We start from the raw sequence: 20,329 nt of genomic DNA, 5'->3' as shown, positions 1-20,329 counted from the left end.
TCACAAGCAACATTTCCCGCTATCTAAAAGCTCATTCACATCTTGACCCAATCACAACCTTACACGGCGGCCTTCAGCCAATCACCTGTAAGCTGTCAAACTTTCAAATTGTCTCTGTCTCTGTTGTCATTCAGCTGTCATTTCAGCACCGCAAATAATCTGCGACCCGCCTCCACCCCTTCTCCACCTCAACCATGGACGCCGGACCATCTCCAATCAAACCATCCAATCAGAAGTTCCCTCATCAAGACGTTCCCATTCCTGAGCTCCAGTCCTCATCACCACCCCCAGTGTCTAGACTCCGGGGGAAGATTCTTCTTATTGGAAGGAACTTAACCTTTGGATCTTGTTCATAGTGATCCACTTCCTGCCGGGGTCTAAGCACCAAAAATCTATTCCTTCTGTTCACAATAAATTTTATTTTACTTTCATTCTCATACTCTCTTGTTCTTCTTATTAGTCTCTCCTGATTGAAATACACAGAGAACCCACAAACAATTAGTGACCAAGTTTAACCAGGGGGAGGGATCAATCACATTGTGTTTCATGTGACTGAGAAAGTTTCATGATCAGTTGTTGATGTTATAAAAACTAGATAATGGAGTCAATTTATTTGATGAACAGATCTTTATTTTCTGAAAATAGTGAAATTACAAACATTAGAGAAAACTAGCAAACATATCAGAGAGAAAGACAGAACATGAGAAAGAGAGAGAGAGAAAGAGAGAGAGAGAGACAGTGTTACAGAGAGCAGAGAGAGAGAGCAGGAGCAGAGTAAAACCAGTAATAGAGTCCCAGTGAGTCAGGTCAGGACTGGGAACACTGGTCTCTCCTCAGTGTCTCTGAGAGCGGAGTCTGGGAGCCCTGTGTGGCCTCACAGGTCACAGAGCCCAGCTTGCTCCACTGGTCCGCAGGGAGCCTCAGGGTGCTGCTCCAGCTGTAGAGGCCGTCCTTCTCCAGCACCCCGGGGCTCCTGCTCTCCTCCCAGCTGCTGCTGCTGCTGCTGCCCTCCACCTTCCAGGCCAGACTCCAGTCTGAGGGGAAGCCCTTGTTGGCCAGGCACAGGACTGTGACCTTCTCCTGCTGCAGCTCCTCACTGGAGGGGGGCAGCACCGTCAGGGTGGGACGGGCGTCACCTAGGAGACAACAATCAGCATCTGTCAATCAAACAGCAGACACCTGGACACCTTTACTGTGTGACGGTTGATTTCCTCCTTTAAGGAGTTTCTGTCAGATGGTTTTTCTGCTCCACCAGTCACTCACTCACATTGTTTCACTTCCCTTTAAGAAACCTCTCATGCACATCAGCACAGAAAGAGTCCTCATATGAGCTGAAATACATCAAACTACACTGGAAACTAAAGAAGCTGATTTTACATTTCAACAGCTGCATTTTACTGCACTTTATATGACACTATTTAATGGAAACAATAAAATACTGTTTGAAAATATTTGCACTTCTTCTGATTTGCTTCAAAGTCCTGCTTCATTTATAATGAAACACATTTCTTGTCAAAAGTATCAAGAGCACAACAGTTAATCAGATCTACTGTTAAAGGACATGATCAGCCACAAATAACTGACCACCACATTTAAACATCAGACATATATCAATAAAACACAAACCAACAGCCTCAGAAAACTTCAGTCTCACTCTTCACAATCATTTGAACTCAACTTCCAAACACTTTCAAATGTAAAGACTAAATGTGAAAACATTTCTACAGCAGGATTGTTGTTCTTGAATCTTTCCTGCACTTCACATTGTTCACGTTTCACAAATGAACTGGAACATGTAAAGAAAAGTTGAGTGAAGCTGCTTTGAGTTCAGCTTCATGGTTAAACAGGAGAAATCAACAATAACAGAGATTTTAAAGTGATTTGGATCAGAAGAATGGAAATTTAGATCTCCTACAAATGTTCAAATACAGAAATTACAAGCTGAACTGACGAGACAATATTTAATATTTGATGAGAAACTTACTTCCAACATCCAGTCTGGTTCCTCCACCAAAAGTCCTCCACAGTGATACAAAGTGACTGAGTGGTCGTACAAAAACCTCTCACTGTAGAGAGACACGGCTCTCTGACTCTGTCTGACTAAACTACAACTACAAGTCCTCAAGTTTCTGTCGTCTGAACATCTGATGACATGATTTCTATCATGGACCAAACACTGATCATGTTTTCATTCATTATTTACGCTTTAAATACAAAACTGTAGATTTTGATGTTGGCAGAAAATTTCAGGATAAAAAATGTAAAATCACATGTTTTAGTTTTTAGATAAAAATGTAAGTGAGAAACATAAAATATTCTTTGTGACATAATAAAATACATAAAATATAAACTTACTTCCAACATCCAGTCTGGTTCCTGCACCGAACGTGTACCACAGTGATACAAAGTGACTGAGTGGTCGTACAAAAACCTCTCACTGTAGAGAGACACGGCTCTCTGACTTTGACAACAACAAACTCAAATAAATCACTTCCTGTTTTGCAATAAACTTGAAATCTAACAATCAAAAATGTATTTCAAAATGATTCCCTTTCTTAAATATTTATATTTTTAATGTGTCTCAAACTAAAGTTGATCCTTCTAGCATCAAATGAAAACAGATGAAAGGAGGTTTTACAAGAAATTTATTTGCAGTCATTAATTGAAATCCACATAAACATGATCAGTGACAGATTTCTAATCAATACTCTGATCAATTGATTGATCCATTGAGAAACAGCATGATCAGAGTGATCCAAGTCCCTGTTGGAGTCAGTCAGAGCATTTCCATAGAGAGCCACTTTGCATCAGCAGCACCATGCTCCAGTGCTCTGGGAGAGTTTATAGTCCTGAGAGTTGAAGACTGGATGACTGACAGCTGTCCTTCATGACAACAGAAGACACAGAAATCCTCCTCATCAGAAACATGACTTTGGTCTCCGTCCTCATCTGGACTCTCCTCTGCTGCTGCTTCACAGGTAAAGTCCAGAGAATCAAACTCCTCTCCTCCATCAACATCCGTCCCTCTGAAATGAAGCCGACAAAATCATGACGCTGCTTTATGTTTCTGTCTCTGTGTCCTCAGAGTCCAGAGGACAGGTCACAGTGACTCAGCCTGGAGCAGTGAGATCTGCTCTGGGACGCTCCGTCACCATCAGCTGTAGGGTCAGTCCACAAGTTGAAGTTGGATCATCTAGTGGTAAAGACCTTTTATATTGGTACCAACAGACAGATGGAGGAGTCCCTAAACTACTTATATACAGAGTCAACGAGCGAGCGTCAGGAATTCCAGCACGTTTCACTGGCAGTGGATCAAAGACTGACTTCACTCTGACCATCAGTGGAGTCCAGACTGAAGATTCAGCAGTTTACTACTGTCAGAGTCGCCATAACATCAACAGTCAGTATGTGTTCACACAGTGAAAAAGCGTCGTGCAAAAACCTCCCTCAGTCAGACTGAAGAGAAACTGAACTGACTGCTGCAGCTGGAAGCTACTGCAGAGACTGATACAGTTCACTGAGGACACACACACACACACACACACACACAATGTCTGATTTTAACCCCTCATGCACCATCTATCAGCATCAAAGGTTTAGGACACACTGTACCTGTTACTTCCCGCTCTTTAGTGGCTCTACGAGGTGAACAACACTTCACCAATGACCCAAATCAAGCACAGAAGACGCCTCTGAAACAACCAAGTCCATTGAGTTTATTAACATGAATATAATAAACAACTAAGACTCTCAATCAAGACTACAAAAGATACAAAATCTGAACACAACAGCAAAACAAACTCCCAGGCTGAGAAGCAGCAAGACCAACAGTCCCCATGCCTGAAGCCTCTCCCTTCTGATGCTGCACCGGAGCTGTTAAGCTCTTCATTCCCAGACCAGGTGAACCTCATGGAGGACTGATCAGGATCTGGGTGGAGCTACAGAGAAGACAGGAGAAGAAGAGAAACAAACTGAACACCTAAACACACACCACTGTTACACCCCCACCCTTCACACAATGAATAAATAGACAATAGATAATAAATAGACTCATCAAACACAATTACTTAAACATTCAAGTTCAATGTGGCACCAACACACATCAACCTTCACTGTGCGACTCATCTCACTGCACACACACCAGCTCTCACACACAACTCATTGTACAGCGATGGTGATTGTGCTCAAGTCTGTCACCTAACGTTACTCAGGGCGACCATCATCACACACTACACAAGTCTTCAAGCCTCAATCTGAAGTTAACAACACAGCTGCTCAAACAAGATCACACACACAAAAGGCCCCTGGATTTAAGAAGGAACAGCCGACACACAAGCAGCTACACAAGTGAGAGAAACTCCCATAGAGGCAAAATGGCAACAATCATGAGGTGAGCAAACACCGCAAACAAGTGACGACATCCCACACACAAAAAGTCACAGCAAAACTGAGCAGCTGCAGTTAAACACACAAACAGTGACACACAAGTGAACAACCCAGAAGTGGACTGCAACAACCACAACACAAAATGGTCACAATGCAGTCAACCACTACACACACATGCTGCAAACTGACATGTGAACAGCAACTAACAAGTGACCAACACATGTGGAGTGCAGTTACCACAACAAAGGTCACACAGAAGTTACTGAACCAGAAAGTATTTATCAGAGCTACACAAGACAAAGAGAGCAAACAAAAAGTAGAGTCATCCCACAAAGAAGAGAAATCACAACCTAGTTGCTTTGCAAAGTTCAAAGTTACAAGATGAAGAATTAATTTAATTGAAAACACTTTGTTCTTTTGCAATTGTTACACAAAGTTAATGGTTTTCATTCATCTCCATGAGGATGATTGAAAGAGTCAGTGTTCCAGCAGTGAGGAGGACACAGCATGATATGTTGAGGACAGCTACAGTTCACTGACTCTGTGTGTTTGCATATGTGTCCTGCCTCTCTGCTCCCAGCCGTTAAGAGGCCAGTGTTGATCAGTGGCTGTCCAGGCCTTTCAGAGCCACTGACACGCTGGCAGCACAATGATGATGTCTCTGACTCTACTGCTGGCCACCCTGGGGCTCCTTGTTCAGGGTGAGACTCTCTTGTGAAAACTTTGCTTCAGGATGCAACCAGGTTCACCACAATGATGTTCTGCTGTGATGGAGAAACACTGAGACAAGCAGCATTGACCTTCTTCCATCTGTTCTCCATGTTAAAGAAATGATCCTCTTCTGTTTGGATGTTGATCATCTTTCTCCAAGCTGGATTTGTCTCAATAACCCTTCTCCTCTTCTTCATGTTTTCCAGGTTCATCAGGACAAATCATCCTGACTCAGACTCCTGGATCTCAGTCTGTTGTTCCAGGACAGACTGTCTCTATCAGATGTCAAACCAGTTCAAGTGTTGGTAGTTGGCTCCATTGGTACCTTCAGAAACCTGGAGAAGCTCCTAAACTCCTGATTTATTCTGCTACAAACCGTCAGTCTGGAGTTCCAGGTCGTTTTAGTGGAAGTGGATCAGGGACTGACTACACTCTGACCATCAGTGGAGTTCAGGCTGAAGATTCAGGAGTTTACTACTGTCAGCAGAGTAGCAGCTCGTTCACACAGTGAAAAAGCGTCGTACAAAAACCTCCCTCAGCTGCAGAGGAACTGATCTGACTCAACAGCTGCACTGAAAGTAAAACACTAGAGGTTTGACTGCAACATATTCTCATGCTGTGAAAAGTTTCATCTGATAGAAAATCTGTATTTGTTTCATTTACTATAAAACATGATGAATATTTTACTTATTCCACACACACACACACACACACACACACACACACACACACACACACACACACACACACAGAGGAATTTTTGATAGTTGTTGAGAAAACATTTGAATGATTGATGTTAAACTGTCAAACACACACAAATCCTCTACTGATATTAACAGCATTAAATGATTGTGGAAACATTTGAGAGCAGTTCATTAAAAGCTCTGAGACACATTTTATAAAGAAAATATAACAGTGAGTAAAAACTGCTGCACTCATGTGAACATGTTGATGCTTCAGTTTGTTCACCAGAAGGAGAAAATCAAAAGAGCTGACAGTCTCTCCACTGCATCCACATGTTGTAAGATCAGCACAGACAAGGTCAGAGGTCACATGTGAAGGACATCATGCACAGAGCTGCTTGTTGTTGAAGAGTCTTTTTATGTGATCATCCATACCTGCAGCTCCCACCAGGGTTCAGGATGTGACTGCTACACTGAGACACTTTCTGCTAGAACTGAGAGTCTGAATGAATCAATTTACCCAATCAATTCTTTGTGACATCATCACCAAGCAACAACAACAACGTCCCTGTGACCTGATCGATATATGAGATGAGTCACCTTGGATTTCATGGATCAGCTGTTACTATTAAGACGTCAGCAGAAAGACAACAGACATGTGTCTCTTTAATAAAGCTTAGCGAACGTTCAGTCAGGAAGACTTTCTCCTTGCACATGACTTCTAAGTCACAAGCAACATTTCCCGCTATCTAAAAGCTCATTCACCCACTCATTCACATCTTGACCCAATCACAACCTTACACGGCGGCCTTCAGCCAATCACCTGTAAGCTGTCAAACTTTCAAATTGTCTCTGTCTCTGTTGTCATTCAGCTGTCATTTCAGCACCGCAAATAATCTGCGACCTGTCTCCACCCCTTCTCCGCCTCATTGGACGCCGGACCATCTCCAATCAAACCATCCAATCAGAAGTTCCCTCATCAAGACGTTCCCATTCCTGAGCTCCAGTCCTCATCACCACCCCCAGTGTCTAGACTCCGGGGGAAGATTCCTCTTATTGGAAGGAACTTAACCTTTGGATCTTGTTCATAGTGATCCACTTCCTGCCGGGGTCTAAGCACCAAAAATCTATTCCTTCTGTTCACAATAAATTTTATTTTACTTTCATTCTCATACTCTCTTGTTCTTCTTATTAGTCTCTCCTGATTGAAATACACAGAGAACCCACAAACAATTAGTGACCAAGTTTAACCAGGGGGAGGGATCAATCACATTGTGTTTCATATGACTGAGAAAGTTTCATGATCAGTTGTTGATGTTATAAAAACTAGATAATGGAGTCAATTTATTTGATGAACAGATCTTTATTTTCTGAAAATAGTGAAATTACAAACATTAGAGAAAACTAGCAAACATATCAGAGATAAAGACAGAACATGAGAAAGAGAGAGAGAGAAAGAGAGAGAGAGAGACAGTGTTACAGAGAGCAGAGAGAGAGCAGGAGCAGAGTAAAACCATTAGCAGAGTCCCAGTGAGTCAGGTCAGGACTGGGAACACTGGTCTCTCCTCAGTGTCTCTGAGAGCGGAGTCTGGGAGCCCTGGGTGGCCTCACAGGTCACAGAGCCCAACTTGCTCCACTGGTCTGCAGGGAGCCTCAGGGTGCTGCTCCAGCTGTAGAGGCCGTCCTTCTCCAGCACCCCGGGGCTCCTGCTCTCCTCCCAGCTGCTGCTGCTGCTGCTGCCCTCCACCTTCCAGGCCAGACTCCAGTCTGAGGGGAAGCCCTTGTTGGCCAGGCACAGGACTGTGACCTTCTCCTGCTGCAGCTCCTCACTGGAGGGGGGCAGCACCGTCAGGGTGGGACGGGCGTCACCTAAGAGACAACAATCAGCATCTGTCAATCAAACAGCAGACACCTGGACACCTTTACTATGTGACAGTTGATTTTCTCCTTTAAGGAGTTTCTGTCAGATGGTTTTTCTGCTCCACCAGTCACTCACTCACATTGTTTCACTTCCCTTTAAGAAACCTCTCATGCAAATCAGCACAGAAAGAGTCCTCATATCAGCTGAAATACATCAAACTACACTGGAAACTAAAGAAGCTGATTTTACATTTCAACAGCTGCATTTACTGCACTTTATATGACACTATTTAATGGAAACAATAAAATACTGTTTGAAAATATTTGCACTTTTTCATGATTTCCTTCAAAGTCCTGCTTCATTTATAATGAAACACATTTAGTTTCAAAAGCATCAAGAGCACAACAGTTAATCAGATCTACTGTTAAAGGACATGATCAGCCACAAATAACCGACCACCACATTTAAACATCAGACATATATCAATAAAACACAAACCAACAGCCTCAGAAAACTTCAGTCTCATTCTTCACAATCATTTGAACTCAACTTCCAAACACTTTCAAATGTAAAGACTAAATGTGAAAACATTTCTACAGCAGGATTGTTGTTCTTGAATCTTTCCTGCACTTCACATTGTTCACGTTTCACAAATGAACTGGAACATGTAAAGAAAAGTTGAGTGAAGCTGCTTTGAGTTCAGCTTCATGGTTAAACAGGAGAAATCAACAATAACATAGAGATTTTAAAGTGATTTGGATCAGAAGAATGGAAATTTAAATCTCCTACAAATGTTCACACACAGAAATTACAAGCTGAACTGACGAGACAATATTTAATATTTGATGAGAAACTTACTTCCAACATCCAGTCTGGTTCCTCCACCAAAAGTCCACCACAGTGATACAAAGTGACTGAGTGGTCGTACAAAAACCTCTCACTGTAGAGAGACACGGCTCTCTGACTCTGTCTGACTAAACTACAACTACAAGTCCTCAAGTTTCTGTCGTATGAACATCTGATGACATGATTTCTATCATGGACCAAACACTGATCATGTTTTGATTCATCATTTACGCTTTAAATACAAAACTGTAGATTTTGATGTTGGCACAAAATTTCAGGATAAAAAATGTAAAAACACATGTTTTAGTTTCTAGATAAAAATGTAAGTGAGAAACACAAAATATTCTTTGTGACATAATAAAATACATAAAATATAAACTTACTTCCAAACTCCAGTCTGGTTCCTGCACCGAACGTGTACCACAGTGATACAAAGTGACTGAGTGGTCGTACAAAAACCTCTCACTGTAGAGAGACACGGCTCTCTGACTTTGACAACAACAAACTCAAATAAATCACTTCCTGTTTTTCAATAAACTTGAAATCTAACAATCGATCATATTTTTGTACTTTATTCCCTTTCTTAAATATATATATTTTTAATGTGTCTCAAACTAAAGTTGATCCTTCTAGCATCAAATGAAAACAGATGAAAGGAGGTTTTACAAGAAATTTATTTGCAGTCATTGATTAAAATCCACATAAACATGATCAGTTACAGATTTCTAATCAATACTCTGATCAACTGATTGATCCATTGAAAAAAAAATGATCAGAGTGATCCAAGTCCCTGTTGGAGTCAGTCAGAGCATTTCCATAGAGAGCCACTTTGCATCAGCAGCACCATGCTCCAGTGCTCTGGGAGAGTTTATAGTCCTGAGAGTTGAAGACTGGATGACTGACAGCTGTCCTTCATGACAACAGAAGACACAGAAATCCTCCTCTCAGAAACATGACTTTGGTCTCCGTCCTCATCTGGACTCTCCTCTGCTGCTGCTTCACAGGTAAAGTCCAGAGAATCAAACTCCTCTCCTCTATCAACATCCGTCCCTCTGAAATGAAGCCGACAAAACCATGACGCTGCTTTATGTTTCTGTCTCTGTGTCCTCAGAGTCCAGAGGACAGGTCACAGTGACTCAGTCTGGAGCAGTGAGCTCTGCTCTGGGACGCTCCGTCACCATCAGCTGTAGGGTCAGTCGTGCTGTATATAATGATGGTTCTGACGACATATTAGCCTGGTATCAGCAGAAAGAAGGAGAAACTCCTAAACTACTGATTTACTGGGCAAATCGTAGAGCATCAGGGATTCCAGATCGTTTTACAGGCAGTGGATCAAACACTGACTTCACTCTGACCATCAGTGGAGTCCAGGCTGAAGATGCAGCAGTTTACTACTGTAAGAGTCTCCATTATATCAACAGTCAGCGTATATTCACACAGTGAAAAAGCGTTGTACAAAAACCTCCCTCAGTCAGACTGAACAGAAACTGAACTGACTGCTGCAGCTGGAAGCTACTGCAGAGACTGATACAGTTCACTGAAGACACACACACACACACACACACACACACACACACACACACACACACAGGACTTTTTGATACTTGTTAAGAAAACATTTAAATGATTGATGTTAAACTGTAAAACACACACAAATCCTCTACTGATATTAACAGCATTAAATGATTGTGGAAACATTTGAGAACAGTTCATTAAAAGCTCTGAGACACATTTTACAAAGAAAATATAACAGTGAGTAAAAACTGCTGCACTCATGTGAACATGTTGATGCTTCAGTTTGTTCACCAGAAGGAGAAAATCAAAAGAGCTGACAGTCTCTCCACTGCATCCACATGTTGTAACATCAGCACAGACAAGGTCAGAGGTCACATGTGAAGGACAACAGCTGCACTGAAAGTCAATCAACAGAAGTTGTACTAAAAGATGTAGTTAATACTGATCCACTTTAAATATTTTAACACTAAATATACTGAATTTAATCCAGAAGGTTTATACTGTCAATCCTTTCATTAAAATACTGTTTGGAACATTCTGCTGAACATGAAAGTTAACCTCAGCTGAGGTTTGGTAATGTGAAAACACAAAGAGTGAATATTGTTTTCTCAGACCATTTTCATATGAACTTAAACATCATTGATTAAAATAATGATTAAATGGATTAAATGTTTGCATGAATAAAATATAATGTTGTTCATTTAAAATTAACTTGTTATTTCACTACGACACATTTTAGTCATTTTTGTGCTTTATATTCCAACAAACTGAAGGATTTTATCATTGAAATCAAAGAGGATTTATGACTGGATGATTCTTCATTGAAATGTTTCTACCATGGGTTTAGTTACAAATGTGTTTTATTGAAGAAAAATCTGCAGCGACTATAGAAGAGACATTTTTACAGTCATGAAGGAGTTCATATTGATTCTGATCAATAATTATAGACTTTACTACTTCAATCACTGGTCTTTACTAATCAATATATAATGAATAACTATAACTGAGTTTATATACATCATGAATCGTACAAATGCACATATATTAAGTAATCTTACACGTATATAAATTCATCATAGTGGATAAATCAGTGTTTTATTGAAACTTTAAATGAATCAAGATGAAAACAAGTGATTTGATGATCAGATTTTTATTATCTGGAAACACAGAAACAATATTGAAACACTGACAGAAGCTGGTAAATATTGTTAGTGAAACATGTGAAATCAAAGAGGATTTATGACTGGATGATTCTTCATTGAAATGTTTCTACCATGGGTTTAGTTACAAATGTGTTTTATTGAAGAAAAATCTGCAGCGACTATAGAAGAGACATTTTTACAGTCATGAAGGAGTTCATATTGATTCTGATCAATAATTATAGACTTTACTACTTCAATCACTGGTCTTTACTAATCAATATATAATGAATAACTATAACTGAGTTTATATACATCATGAATCGTACAAATGCACATATATTAAGTAATCTTACACGTATATAAATTCATCATAGTGGATAAATCAGTGTTTTATTCAAACTTTAAATGAATCAAGATGAAAACAAGTGATTTGATGATCAGATTTTTATTATCTGGAAACACAGAAACAATATTGAAACACTGACAGAAGCTGGTAAATATTGTTAGTGAAACATGTGAAATCAAAGAGGATTTATGACTGGATGATTCTTCATTGAAATGTTTCTACCATGGGTTTAGTTACAAATGTGTTTTATTGAAGAAAAATCTGCAGCGACTATAGAAGAGACATTTTTACAGTCATGAAGGAGTTCATATTGATTCTGATCAATAATTATAGACTTTACTACTTCAATCACTGGTCTTTACTAATCAATATATAATGAATAACTATAACTGAGTTTATATACATCATGAATCGTACAAATGCACATATATTAAGTAATCTTACACGTATATAAATTCATCATAGTGGATAAATCAGTGTTTTATTCAAACTTTAAATGAATCAAGATGAAAACAAGTGATTTGATGATCAGATTTTTATTATCTGGAAACACAGAAACAATATTGAAACACTGACAGAAGCTGGTAAATATTGTTAGTGAAACATGTGAAATAAAAGAGAGAGAGACAGTGTTACAGAGAGCAGAGAGAGAGAGCAGGAGCAGAGTAAAACCATTAGCAGAGTCCCAGTGAGTCAGGTCAGGACTGGGAACACTGGTCTCTCCTCAGTGTCTCTGAGAGCGGAGTCTGGGAGCCCTGGGTGGCCTCACAGGTCACAGAGCCCAGCTTGCTCCACTGGTCTGCAGGGAGCCTCAGGGTGCTGCTCCAGCTGTAGAGGCCGTCCTTCTCCAGCACCCCGGGGCTCCTGCTCTCCTCCCAGCTGCTGCTGCTGCTGCTGCCCTCCACCTTCCAGGCCAGACTCCAGTCTGAGGGGAAGCCCTTGTTGGCCAGGCACAGGACTGTGACCTTCTCCTGCTGCAGCTCCTCACTGGAGGGGGGCAGCACCGTCAGGGTGGGACGGGCGTCACCTAAGAGACAACAATCAGCATCTGTCAATCAAACAGCGGTCACCTGGACACCTTTACTGTGTGACAGTTGATTTCCTCCTTTAAGGAGTTTCTGTCAGATGGTTTTTCTGCTCCACCAGTCACTCACTCACATTGTTTCACTTCCCTTTAAGAAACCTCTCATGCACATCAGCACAGAAAGAGTCCTCATATGAGCTGAAATACATCAAACTACACTGGAAACTAAAAAAGCTGATTTTACATTTCAACAGCTGCATTTTACTGCACTTTATATGACACTATTTAATGGAAACAATAAAATACTGTTTGAAAATATTTGCGCTTTTTCATGATTTCCTTCAAAGTCCTGCTTCATTTATAATGAAACACATTTAGTGTCAAAAGCATCAAGAGCACAACAGTTAATCAGATCTACTGTTAAAGGACATGATCAGCCACAAATAACCGACCACCACATTTAAACATCAGACATATATCAATAAAACACAAACCAACAGCCTCAGAAAACTTCAGTCTCACTCTTCACAATCATTTGAACTCAACTTCCAAACACTTTCAAATGTAAAGACTAAATGTGAAAACATTTCTACAGCAGGATTGTTGTTCTTGAATCTTTCCTGCACTTCACATTGTTCACGTTTCACAAATGAACTGGAACATGTAAAGAAAAGTTGAGTGAAGCTGCTTTGAGTTCAGCTTCATGGTTAAACAGGAGAAATCAACAATACCAACAATAACATAGAGATTTTAAAGTGATTTGGATCAGAAGAATGGAAATTTAGATCTCCTACAAATGTTCACACACAGAAGTTACAAGCTGAACTGACGAGACAATATTTAATATTTGATCAGAAACTTACTTCCAACATCCAGTCTGGTTCCTCCACCAAAAGTCCACCACAGTGATACAAAGTGACTGAGTGGTCGTACAAAAACCTCTCACTGTAGAGAGACACGGCTCTCTGACTCTGACAACAACAAACTCAAATAAAAAACTTCCTGTTTTTCAATAAACTTTAAATCTAACAAACGAAAATATATTTTAAAATAATTCCCTTTCTTAAACATAAATATTTTTAATGCGTCTCAAACTAAAGTTGATCCATCTAGTATCAAATGAAAACAGATGAAAAGAGGTTTTACAAGAAATTTATTTGCAGTCATTAATTCAACTCAACATAAACATGATCAGTGACACATTTCTAATCAATACTCTGATCAACTGATTGATCCATTGAGAAACAGCGTGATCAGAGTGATCCAAGTCCCTGTTGGAGTCAGTCAGAGCATTTCCATAGAGAGCCACTTTGCATCAGCAGCACCATGCTCCAGTGCTCTGGGAGAGTTTATAGTCCTGAGAGTTGAAGACTGGATGACTGACAGCTGTCCTTCATGACAACAGAAGACACAGAAATCCTCCTCATCAGAAACATGACTTTGGTCTCCGTCCTCATCTGGACTCTCCTCTGCTTCACTCAGGGTGAGGAACATCATTTTTCTGTCATGTGAAAATCATTTGGAGTGTAGCTGAGTTTCACCTCACCATCTCATGTCCAGTGTTTCTTCTCTCTCCTCAGGGTCTGTTGGACAAAATGTTGTTGTGACTCAGTCAGCAGCCAAATCAGTGCAGCTTGGTCAAACTGTCTCTGTTGACTGTAAGGCCAGTCCAAAAGCTTATCAATACTCTGGTTCACAATACTTCCTGTCCTGGTACCTTCAGAAACCTGGAGAAGCTCCTAAACTTCTGATCATTAGAACATCAGAGAGACTTTCAGGAATCTCCTCCAGATTCAGTGGAAGTGGAGCAGGGAATGGAGTTGACTTCACTCTGACCATCAGTGGAGTCCAGTCTGAAGATTCAGGAGTTTACTACTGTCAGAGTCTCCACTCTATCAACAGTCAGAATGTGTTCACACAGTGAAAAAGCGTCGTACAAAAACCTCCCTCAGCCAGACTGAACAGAAACTGAACTGACTGCTGCAGCTGGAAGCTACTGCAGAGACTGATACAGTTCACTGAGGACACACACACACACACACACACACACACACACACACACACACAAACACACACACACACATACAGGTTTCTTTTGTAGTAACTGATTTTAACCTCCATGTAACATTAATTAATTTGGATCCCTCAGGAAGACTTTACTTGCACCCCCCTTGCATTGCAGTCACTTTCACAACCAATGTTCAAACACTCACACAGAAACTGCAGAGCTTTGTCTTTGAGATTATATTTTATTTTAAACAGAAAATAACCCACAACATAAAAACCGTATTAGAAACAAGTGACATTAATTAAATTATAGATACAATATAAAGAAGCCATTGCACAATATAAGATATAAAAGAAACCAATGAAGACATTAAGACTTATTGCACGAGTAAAAAATATTAACTGCAAATGCAATATGCATAATGTAGTTGCATAGAGGGTTCTACAGCACATGGGCAAGTTTTGTCTGGTGCTGAGAATCCGCTAGTGTCTCGCTTTCACATTGAGTCGATCAAGCCCTCTGTGTTCATGTCTGCCAAGGGGGAAGGTTCTGCAAAGTGGCCCTACCCGAGACATGAGGTGATCACATACTGTTTGTCTTCATTTGGTAGCTGAATCTAGTGCTGACACAGACTTACTGAACTCAGGGAAACAGCTGTATTCACCACGTGTCCATTTGTATTTTATATATCAGATATATTTGAATTTCATTATTATGTGTGTCTTTAGATTTCACCTAGAAATGAGTCTAAAATCTCTCTAGTTTTGCTCTGCTTCACTATCTCACTATAGATTTTGAGACATGTAATGTTCAGATGTTGTAGTATGGTGTAGCCGAGGTTGTGGGCTGCCACTGCAGCCAGGGAGGGGGACCGGGGGGGCAGCAGGAACCAAGAAAAAAAGGCCTCTGCATTATTTAATAGACTTTGGTATGTAGTTGTGTTGTTATGTGGGCTTATGTTAAATTTACAAATAATAGCTTTAATATTATAAGTAAATAGTAAAAGTTCAAAATATTCGTTTTTTTTTTTCTTCTCTCATTTGAAGCGCCCCCTATGTATGACGGCGCCCTCAGCATTCTCCTATACTGCCTGTGCTACGGGCCGTCGCTGACTGACACAGGTGAGCAACACAAAAAGTAGAGTCATCCCACAAAGAAGAGAAATCACAACCTAGTTGCTTTGCAAAGTTCAAAGTTACAAGATGAAGAATTATTTTATTTGAAAACACTTTGTTATTTTTCAGTTGTTACACAAAGTTGATGGTTTTCATTCATCTCCATGAGGATGATTGAAAGAGTCAGTGTTCCAGCAGTGAGGAGGACACAGCATGATATGTTGAGGACAGCTACAGTTCACTGACTCTGTGTGTTTGCATATGTGTCCTGCCTCTCTGCTCCCAGCCGTTAAGAGGCCAGTGTTGATCAGTGGCTGTCCAGGCCTTTCAGAGCCACTGACACGCCGGCAGCACAATGATGATGTCTCTGACTCTACTGCTGGCCACCCTGGGGCTCCTTGTTCAGGGTGAGACTCTCTTGTGAAAACTTTGCTTCAGGATGCAACCAGGTTCACCACAATGATGTTCTGCTGTGATGGAGAAACACTGAGACAAGCAGCATTGACCTTCTTCCATCTGTTCTCCATGTTAAAGAAATGATCTTCTTCTGTTTGGATGTTGATCATCTTTCTCCAAGCTGGATTTGTCTCAATAACCCTTCTCCTCTTCTTCATGTTTTCCAGGTTCATCAGGACAACTCATCCTGACTCAGTCTCCTGGATCTCAGTCTGTTGTTGCAGGACAGACTGTCTCTATCAGATGTCAAACCAGTTCAAGTGTTGAATATGAGGCTAAGAAGTGGCTCCACTGGTACCTTCAGAAACCAGGTGAAGCTCCTAAACTCCTGATTTATTTAGCTAACGGCCGTCAGACTGGAGTTCCAGATCGTTTTAGTGGAAGAGCATCTAGTGGGTCTGACTACACTCTGACCATCAGTGGAATTCTGGCTGAAGATGCAGGAGTTTACTACTGTCAGAGTCATATCTGGTTGAATAACCAGCTTCTGATCACACAGTGAAAAAGCGTCGTACAAAAACCTCCCTCCTGAATCTTCAGCCTTCTGCAGCTGGCAGCTGGAAGCCACTGCAGAGAATGATACAGTTCACAGAGGACACACACACACACCTACACACACACACACACACCTACACACACACACACACACACACACACACACACACACACACACTTAGTTTTGTTCCTGTAATATCTGAGTTTATCCCCTCATTTAACGTTCATAAGAAGCACATAAACACCCAATAACATATACCACACTATACACTCTACAATGATGTAGCAGTGAGGAGATTTGAGGACATGTTGTACGTAGTGTGTATGTGTTGTTTAACAACTATCACTCCTTTATGAATTATTCAAATCTGGTTCATAATCAGTTAATACAGTGACAGCTGTAATTATATATAATCCTTAGTCTCCAGCCATTTTAAATACATTCATGAACAGTTTTAAACTTGTTGCACATGTGTTTAATGTCAGTTAACAAATAATTTTTAACACTAATATTATCATAAGCCAATATATGAATATCTTGTAGTTGTCATTCAATATTTTAAACCCCAACCCCAACATACCTGCTTCATGTATACTTCATAATACTGTAAATAACATGATTAGATTACCATAAACAGAAACCTGTGTAATTGGACCCTTGTTCCTGCTCTACACTTTGTTTCCCATTGCTGACCATGAATCTGCATCTTCTACAGACCTCTGTGTATTATGACTGAAATATTTTCTGGTACAAGTGTAATCACCACGTTAGTACATTTACTAACTTATTAACGTTGAATTAGCAGGATTTAACAAACAGCTGATGAGAGACTTTGATGCCGCGCTGCATAAATGTGTTGTATGTAAATGGGAAACTCATTAATAGGGACTACAGTTCTTTTCATTTACTAACAAGCATTGGTCAATACTGAAACTACTTTTTCAGAACTCTTCACACAGTCTGCATTACAAACATGCATCTCAGCTAAACAGTTCATCTCACCTCCAAAACTCTTTCTCACCAACAAAACACATCATACATGTGTCAGAATCAGCTCATTCATCCACAACACTGGCAACAAGTCTCACTCAGGAAGCAAACAATGTCACTCTTGTCACTGAACTACAAAAAACTACCAACAGAGAGCATTACACAAAAGACATTCTATCTTTGAAGTTTGAATGATTTTTGTTTCAGATAAATCAGTGTTTTATAATAGAATAAGATCTTTGCACTTTATTGAGTGAACTAAATTATTGTATTGTATATTGTAACAAGAATGAATCAGCAATGCAGCAATTACTTCAATTACATTTATGTTTTCTATATCTTTGCATAGTGATTTACAGTACTTCATGTGTAACATTCACTTTTTCTCTTCTGCATTTGGACACGTGTTTTTTCGTCAACATCACATCTTATGTCTTCTCTGGCAATGCACCTTGGGAAAAATCTTTTAGATTGTCTGATCAAACCCTGGCAGGATTCAGGAGAAATATCTCCACACCCTGCATTCATGGCGTCCAGCAAGGACAGCTGGTCATGTGGAGAGTGGTCATGAACCTTCCACCTCCACGAGGAGAAAAACTCTTCTACGGGGTTCAGGAAGAAAAGGCAAGAAAAGGACAGACATCCTGGGATGTGCAGCAAACCAGTCAGTGACTGCAGCGGAGTGGTGGAACGCCACATTATCCAGCACGTCAACAAATGTTGTGTTTCTTGCCCTTTGACCTCTCTCCTCTACTGGCACAAGTTGATTATGGAGGTCGTCCAAGATAGAAATGAGCTTCTCTGTATTGTAGGGACCAATGAGAGGTTTGTACAAAAGCAAACCATGATTGGAGAGGGCTGCACACATTGTAATGTTTGCTCCTCTCTGGCCTGGGACATCCACAGTTGCCCGCTGCCCAATGACGTTTCTTCCTCTGCGCCCTGTTTTTGCCAGGTTGACACAAAGATGAATATATGTGGAGTTGGTCTGGCCTCCCTCCATCTCCATTACCGTCTAAACTAAAGTAAATCCACAGTTGTAGTACAGCACATTGTGCATAGCTATGTATGTATTCTGTTTGTTTATTGAACAGACATCTTACCTGGACATATTGATGACGGAGTTCTTTCACACGTTCTCCATTTCTTTCCAATGGTCCTGTGTACAACTGCTTCATCCTTATTTTATGTTTTTCAAGGACTCTGGCAATTGTTGTGCTGACCCTGTTCACATTGGCAAGAGTAACACTGTCTGCCAGCACTCTGTCCTGGATTTCTCTCAGTTTTATGGCATTGTTTGCAATGACCATATCAAAGAGAGCAGTTTCCTGGGCATGTGAAAAAATTTGGCCCTCCCTCCTGTAGGAGGCGACCTTTGAATCCTACATACAGTAATATAAGACGCTTAACCCAGCCTCTCTCAAAGAGAGTCCATGATTCACCACATGGTCAATAATTGCGGCTCTTATCTCATCAGAGACCATCAGAGCTCTTGGTCTTCCTCTCCTTCCTCTTCTCCCTCTCCCTGCCACTCTTCTCTCTCCACCAACCTGTCCTCTTTGATCCATATTTCCAAAAAGAAACATTCAGAAGCCATCCCCTTTTATCTGCTTGCTGCAGTAATGAGGCCAAGCACAGGTCACCTGGGCAGGTGTTCAGCTGCAAACTGCACTCAGCTGTGTTTGGAATTATTATTATTTCATTTTATTGTCAATATTCTGATAATATTTTCTATAGATTTCAATATGGCTGCAGCAGAAATGCACAATATTTTTTTTCCATCATTCTGTTTGGATTGTGTTTTTAACTGTTTTGATTTTGAACAACGTGTGTTAGCATTTGAAAAATGTGCTGCCAAAGTAGAGTGTTTTGCAGGTGGTGGACTCTGAAAGGAGTTCAGGAATTTTGGTAACTGTGGTCACTGAATGCATTTTGTGTGAAAGCAATGAAAAGTGATTCACAGTTTGCTCCACTTCTGTTTTGCTGACTGTGTGAAGAGTTTTAACCAGTGTGACTTCAGTTTTGACCAATGCTTGTTAATAATTGAAAAACAACTATATTCGACTAACCAGTGTGGGAATAACATGTATGTACCTTCTCTACAGTTGATGGGGAAACACTGGTGTTGCTGCCACCACCCACGTACACACTGTCCCATACAGAGGTGACAGTGAAAGCAACTTGCCATAAACACTGGCATGTCATCTGTGGGACTCATAGTGGCTTCATGTGCTCTCTAAAATCAATCAATCTTCATTTTGCAGGAAGAGGGAAATCTTCCTCCCCCTGAGCCGGTGGCCTCCACCTCCCGGCCAAGGGGATCACACGTGTTAATGAATGAGCTTTAATGTAAACAGGGAACTCAATGTGACATTTGCACCTTTCTTCAGTTGAGCCTTGCAAAGTTACAATGCTTTCATGTTAAAGCAACTGTATTATGTGTCATTAGTTTCAGGTTGGAGCAGACAATGTGATGTCTCTCTACAAGAGAACTCTAGAGCCGGACATCGAGGACAAATTTGATAATGAATAAAAAAATTTGACATTGAGTTTAAAAGACAGCAATTAAAATAAGTCAAACTGGAGGTGGAGAAATTGGAGCATGAAAAGAAGGTAATTCAGTCATGTAATTCATTTACAGACATGGGAAAGAAGTAACTAAAATGTATTTTCTTTTTGTTAACAGGAACAGGAAAACAAAACACAATCAAATAAAGACTTCTACATTATGATACAAAGGCCTGTTCTTT

General features: G+C 40.5%; 4 gene segments (V, D, J or C); 1 reads left to right on the top strand and 3 right to left on the bottom strand.

Moving 5' to 3' along the window:
• Positions 1 to 614: 614 nt before the first annotated feature.
• Positions 615 to 5,207, bottom strand: LOC130183957 (Ig kappa-b4 chain C region-like). The segment is given in 4 exon segments: positions 615 to 1,136; positions 2,356 to 2,411; positions 3,841 to 3,938; positions 5,136 to 5,207. Coding segments are annotated over 4 exon segments (555 nt in total).
• A 1,922-nt stretch (positions 5,208 to 7,129) lies between these two features.
• LOC130183956 (Ig kappa-b4 chain C region-like) lies at positions 7,130 to 9,716 on the bottom strand. The segment is given in 3 exon segments: positions 7,130 to 7,649; positions 8,871 to 8,926; positions 9,712 to 9,716. Coding segments are annotated over 3 exon segments (390 nt in total).
• Positions 9,717 to 12,016: 2,300 nt separating this feature from the next.
• On the bottom strand, positions 12,017 to 14,068 carry LOC130183955 (Ig kappa-b4 chain C region-like). The segment is given in 3 exon segments: positions 12,017 to 12,517; positions 13,378 to 13,433; positions 14,061 to 14,068. Coding segments are annotated over 3 exon segments (393 nt in total).
• A 1,508-nt stretch (positions 14,069 to 15,576) lies between these two features.
• LOC130183954 (Ig kappa chain V-III region PC 2485/PC 4039-like) lies at positions 15,577 to 16,595 on the top strand. The segment is given in 2 exon segments: positions 15,577 to 15,643; positions 16,261 to 16,595. Coding segments are annotated over 2 exon segments (402 nt in total).
• The last annotated feature ends 3,734 nt before the right edge of the window (positions 16,596 to 20,329 follow it).

This window comes from Seriola aureovittata, chromosome 16 (assembly GCF_021018895.1).
Source record: "Seriola aureovittata isolate HTS-2021-v1 ecotype China chromosome 16, ASM2101889v1, whole genome shotgun sequence".
Classification (NCBI taxonomy): Eukaryota; Metazoa; Chordata; class Actinopteri; order Carangiformes; family Carangidae; genus Seriola; species Seriola aureovittata.
The sequence above is the reverse complement of the archived record's forward strand: the minus strand, read 5'-3'. Positions and strand labels throughout refer to the sequence as shown.